The sequence below is a fragment of the Eriocheir sinensis genome, unplaced genomic scaffold, assembly GCF_024679095.1.
Source record: "Eriocheir sinensis breed Jianghai 21 unplaced genomic scaffold, ASM2467909v1 Scaffold408, whole genome shotgun sequence".
Lineage (NCBI taxonomy): Eukaryota > Metazoa > Arthropoda > Malacostraca > Decapoda > Varunidae > Eriocheir > Eriocheir sinensis.
In genome coordinates this window covers 368,393-374,421 of record NW_026111730.1, presented here as the reverse complement: position 1 = coordinate 374,421, position 6,029 = coordinate 368,393, and the positions used below count along the sequence as shown (strand labels likewise).

The following is a 6,029-nucleotide window of genomic DNA, read 5'->3' as shown; positions in this document are numbered from 1 at the left end:
TTGACCTGGGGCTTACGGCCTAAGTGTTAGACTTCCCCATTCCCATCACATCCTCATCCCTTACCCGTGGCAATAAACCGTAGTGTAAAGCGTCCCCATGTGGTTGGGGTTGTTTTACGCTACCCCGTGAGGGTGCGGATGGGGTGGGAAAAGTGTTGACTCCGCGGGGCAGAGAGCAGGACATCTTCGGCTTTTCCTTCGTATATTTCATGAGTAAATAGTGTTCTATTTGTTATTATAGAAGGACATATATTGAAAAGCATCAGAATATTTGTATGACTGATATTATATCGCAAACTTTGCTAAAGTTAATATATATTTTTTAGTTTGTAAAGACTCTGGTGTTTCCATTTGATTGTAAACGTACAGTTATTCCTGAAGATTCATTTATAATTTTCCCCAAGAATGGCAAAAGACGGCAGATTGATAACTAAATATGGCATTATTATGGGAGTACTTAACATATACCAATAAAAAATAGCATTTCTTGGCGACCACCTTGATTTAAGACAAAAATGCCATAAATGACACGACCTGGCAACCCCGGTGTGGCTGCCCAGGTGTGTGACGAGTCATGGATACCAACCTGTCTCATAAATTAACTTCCCCGCGTTACTTGTTATTTACTTGTAGATCAACAACGCTATTGTTTTGTTTTATGATATATAATGTATATGAATACAATGGTGTGTAAAAAATGCATTATTTATTTCGTTTTCTGTAATTATTGGTTTGAAAGTGCTGCCAACATTATTATGACCTGCGGATTAATCATTCGTATCTGTCCCGGGGATGGGAAGGTCACGGGACGGCTTGTCCATACCCCAGTCCCGCGTATGGGGATGGGGACGAGTAGGGAATGGGGAAGACTAACACTATGGCCGTTAACACCTGACCCACCACCCGGAAGACTACCGCACAAACGCACTGATTCCACCACCGCACTACCCCCCTGCCCTAAACACTTCCATCACAACTTTCCCAGTGTTAACCACAGACCCCGATACCCTTTCATATTGTACTTTTCCCCCTTTTATTGTACTTCAATATTGTATTTCTAACGTGTATATTTTCAGCCAAACAGCTGCAATCTCTTAATAAACCGATTATTATTGTTATTATTATTATTATTATTATTATTATTACACACACACACACATAGGTAGTGAACAGTCAGAGACGGACACACACACACACACACACAGAGAGATAGACAGTCAGACGGACACACACACACACACACACACACACACACACACACACACACACACACACACACACACACACACACACACACACACTTAGGTGTTCATTATATTTCTACCTAGAGTCTGTATGCTCTCAACCCGTCTCCACTTCAAGTTTTTACTGACTTCTTTGTGCTTTGGCAGGAGATGCGGGACTCGGGCTGAGATGCGGCGATGGAAGTGGTGGCGGTGGCTGGTCTGTGCCAGCGGTTGGGTGGCGCTGGTCTACGTCTTCTTTTTGGCCTTCGTCACCCTGGTCTCGCTTACCGACCCTTCCCTTACTCGGGTTTACAGTCCACCCACCGACGTCGTTGGAGTAAGTGTTTTTGTGTATGTGTGTGTGTGAGTGTGTGTGTGTGTGTGTGTGTGTGTGTGTGTGTGTGTGTGTGTGTGTCCGTCTGACTGGTCTGTCTGTCTACCTCTGTGTGTGTGTGTGTGTGTGTGTGGGTGTGTGTGTGTGTGTGTGTAATTCAGCCACGGCCTCATCACGAGTTGGACTCGCAAGCACCAGCAGGTACCCTCCCCTCAAGAGCAAGCTCATGACAGACGACCTCTGACTACTGCCAGGACCACCACACACCACGCACCCCGTCCCCCTTGCTCAATGGGAGACAGTAACCACTCCTTCAGCGGAAAAATCCCGGCCTGACTTGAGCTCGAAAATCTGCCTGTTGGGCAACGAAGCCTGTTTTTAATCTCTAAGCTACGGAGCCGTGTGGGGGGGGGGTGGGGGGGGGGTGGGGGAGCATCTCGTGTTTTTGCTGTTTATAGCACCGGTAGGCTCTCTTGATGGGCCTGGTGGATGGCCAGCTCGCGCAACCAGTGACCACCAATCACGTAGGCCGCAACTCACTGTAAAGCATTGTTTCAAACGGGAGTTTCATACTGTGTTACCAGGTTACCGCTATTGTGATTCAGAGTTCATCACTTCTCAATGTTAATCAGGCCCTTGTCAGGACCAGATGTCTTTGATGAAAAGAGAAAAAAATAACGTTTCGCCTATTCTCATGCCAAAGGACTTAAAATTTCAAGCATCTTACAGTTTGGTATTGTATCAACTGTGGTTAGTTAAATGATCGTTCCCGGGTCAGCAGACAGTTTCCCGAACGATCACCTTCGTTTCCCTCATTTATACTGGTGGCCACCATGTGTTTTAATGCCGCTCGATACAGGGTTTTGTTGCGGCGGACTTGGCTCCTCTTGTATCGGAGCCACGCAGAGTATTTCCTCTCTGTAGCATGGCGGCAGCGGTAGCCAAACCAGGGCTGGTCGGTGGGCCTGGAGGTGTACTGGCGGTGTGGGACGTGCTCTCGTTGGAGAGCTTTGAGCCGCTCAGTAATGGCATAAGAACATAAGAACATAGGGAAACTGCAAGAGGCCGAGTGGCCTACACAGGGCAGCTCTAGAATCCCCCCCCCAACTACTCACGATGGGTGAGGTGTAGTTTCAGGGGTTACAGGTAGAGACTTGATCCTCGTTTACCTTCGGTACGGGCCTACACTCCAGTATATCTGTCTCCTTACTGCACCCACACCTCACTGCCACCTGTCATCCTCGTAGCTATCCAGTCTACTCTTAAAACAAGCTATCGTCCCTGCACTAACTATGTGATTGCTGAGTCTATTCCATTCCCCCACCACCCTATTACTAAACCAATGCTTGCCTATATCTCTCCTAAATCTATACTTTTCTAATTTAAATCCATTACTGCGTGTTCTATCCTGCTGGCTAATTCTCAGTACTTTACTTATATTGCCTTTGTTGTAACCCTTGACCCATTTGAATACTTCTATCAGATCTCCCCGCACTCTTCGTCTTTCTAGTGAATGTAAGTTTAGATGTTTCAGCCTATTTTGATATGGGAGGTTCCTCAGCCCCTGAATCATCTTGGTCATCCTCCTCTGAACTGATTCTAGCAAGCTGATGTCCATTCTGTAGTGTGGGCACCAAAACTGGACAGCATAATCTAAGTGTGGCCTAACTAACGCTAAATAGAGTCTGAGGATGACCTCTGCACTCCTGTTGGTTACCGTCCTGTTAATAAAGCCTAATACCCTGTTAGCCCTATTCCTCGCACTAATACATTGCTTCCTTAGTTTTAGGTCAGAGTTCACTAACACTCCCAAATCCCTTTCACACTCTGATCTGCCTATCGCTGTGGAGTCTAAACTATACCCGTGTAATGGATTGCGTGTTCCTACACTAAGTTCGCTACACTTGGTGATGTTAAAATTCATCTGCCATTTCTCTGACCAAGCTGACAGTTTGTTGAGATCTTCTTGCAGTGCTCTAGCATCCTCCCCTGTCCTAATAGTGCGTCCTATTTTGGTGTCATCTGCAAATTTACCTATGTCACTAGTTATCCCATTGTCTCTGTCATTGATGTAGATAATGAATAAAAGCGGGCCTAAAACTGAACCTTGAGGAACCCCACTGGTAACATCACCCCATTCGGATTTTTTACCGTTAATGGTAACCCTCTGTTTCCTGTCGCTAATCCACGCCTTAAGCCAATAAAATACCTTCACTCTTATTCCATGAGCCCTGACTTTATTTAACATTCTCTGGTGAGGTACCTTATCGAAGGCCTTACTAAAATCAAGATAAACTACATCATAGCTCTCATCATTGTCAGCTGCCTCGTATACTCTATTGTAAAAGGATAAAAGATTAGTGAGGCACGACTTTCCTTTAATAAACTCATGCTGTGAGTCGTGAATTAAATTATGTCTGTCAATATGGTCCCTAATACTCTCAGCTATTATTGACTCAATCATTTTACCTATAACTGACGTCACACTAATCGGCCTATAGTTTTGCATAGAAGATGTGTCACCCTTCTTAAATATTGGAATAACGTGTGCCTGCCTCCGTGAAACAGGCACCACCCCTGAGTCTAGCAACTTCCCAAATACTTATGTTAACTGCCCACTGATTTCAGTTTCTCATTCCTTTATTACCCTGGGGAAAAGTTCATCTGGCCCTGGCGCCTTAGTGACTTTAAGTCTAATTATCTGTCTAATCACGAGCTCCCTACTTATGTTGATGTCGGTTAATCCTTCTTCCTCTTCTCCCCTGTAGATCTGTTCTCCCTGAGGTATATCATCTAATCTTTCTTTGGTAAATACAGTTTAAGGACAGACCACCTAGTCTGGATCATGGGGTCTGTGTGGTCTGATTTTCTATGTAAATCTATGTAAATCTCTCTCTCTCTCTCTCTCTCTCTCTCTCTCTCTCTCTCTCTCTCTCTCTCTCTCTCTCTCTCTCTCTCTCTCTCTCTCTCTCTCTCTCTCTGTAGTACACCATTAGCTTTTGTACCGTCCCCCAAGTCAAGGGCCTGCCCCCCTGGACTTCGTGACTGAGCAAATGGACGACCTGCTGATTCGTCACCGCTGTAGGCACATCCTGATCGTTGGCGACTTAAACCATCACATGGAGGGAGCCGCCAACGAGAATCTCCTGACGGTGCAGGGTCTGACAGACTATGTCACCTTCCCCATCTCTATCAATCAGTGATTCTCCTGACTTAAGCGGCCCTATCTTATCCCTAATCTTGGTCTTATAAAGCTGAAAGAAGCCCTTTGGATTAGTCTTTGCTTCCCTGGCAATTCTAATCTCATAATTACCTTTTGCCATACGCGTGTTCTTTACTGTTCTAGCTAAATCGTTGTAACTATCCCTTAGGTGAGTTTCCCCCCTTTTGATTCTAACATATAGTCCTCTTTTCCTTCCTATTTCAGTTTTTAGTCTGTCTGTCATCCATCGCGGGTAATTACCTGTTGACCTGACTTCCCTGTGAGGTATAAACTGTTGCTGCCCTAGTTTAATCTCCCTGACCAGATTATTGTATTCACCCTCCAAGCTACTGACCTGACTAGTGACCTCACCAGAGATTAACGCCCCTTCCTGCTCTGGGTACTGACCTACTTCTGACCTTACTCCCCTAATAGTCCAGGCGCTTAGGGGAACCATCGTTCAGATTTGTCTACAAGCATGAAATTTGGCACAGATGTAGATGATGTCATATTGAACCAATTTCTTGAGGGCGCCAAAGACGATAATCACTGGGGTCGCCATATTGGCAAAATCTAATATGGCCGCCACTCGATATTTCATTTTGCCATAACTTCACAACCGAAAGGCATAAAAAGTCAAGTAAAAGCACTTTGTATGGGTTTTTGACCTCAAGGAATCTAAATCTGAGCTCAGATTTCACATAGCGTATATACTTTTGCCAATCTAAAGTTTTTATTGTATATACATTTAGTGGTTCAGTTTGTTTCTTTACATGTTCACTAATGAAGAAATTTTATGAGTCTGTTCTTAGTGGACTGTCACTGTAGAAGGTATTTGTCTAAGTATCATCATTATTGATACACCCGGCTTCGCATTTGCACAGCCCGGTGCATCGGACTCCAGCTCTGCTACATTTACAGTTTCCTGTACAAGCCCGTTCGCAGCCACAGTGCAGCAGGATGGAACATGCTTTACTGGCATCTTCAAGTGTTGTCCAGTGTGGTAACCAGATACCAGTGTTTTCTTTTTGCCAACCCCATGCGGTGAAGTTAGGAATAGTCTGGTGAACTGAGGTTGCCTGTTTCCAGTAGAAGCTTGCTTGAAGCAGAGCCCGCTTGAGATGTTCAAACAAAGCTGCTTGTGTGGGTGGAATGTTTTCCAAGGTTTTTCTACCACTTGTGAATAGACGATGTCTAGCTTCGTTGACCCTGGTCAGTCCACATCCCTTGCTGTACATGATGACCACAAATCGTTCCAGATTCTGCA

At 45.0% G+C, this 6,029-nt stretch overlaps 1 protein-coding gene across 1 annotated transcript in view; it reads left to right on the top strand.

The window, feature by feature from the left end:
* Positions 1-1,391: 1,391 nt before the first annotated feature.
* The window catches only part of LOC126992147 (WSCD family member AAEL009094-like), a gene marked incomplete at its 5' end in the record, with an annotated part of 132,206 nt that continues 127,568 nt past the window's right edge, over positions 1,392-6,029 (top strand). Inside the window, 1 exon segment of the mRNA XM_050850809.1 lies at positions 1,392-1,563. Coding sequence (XP_050706766.1) covers positions 1,414-1,563 — 150 coding nt within the window.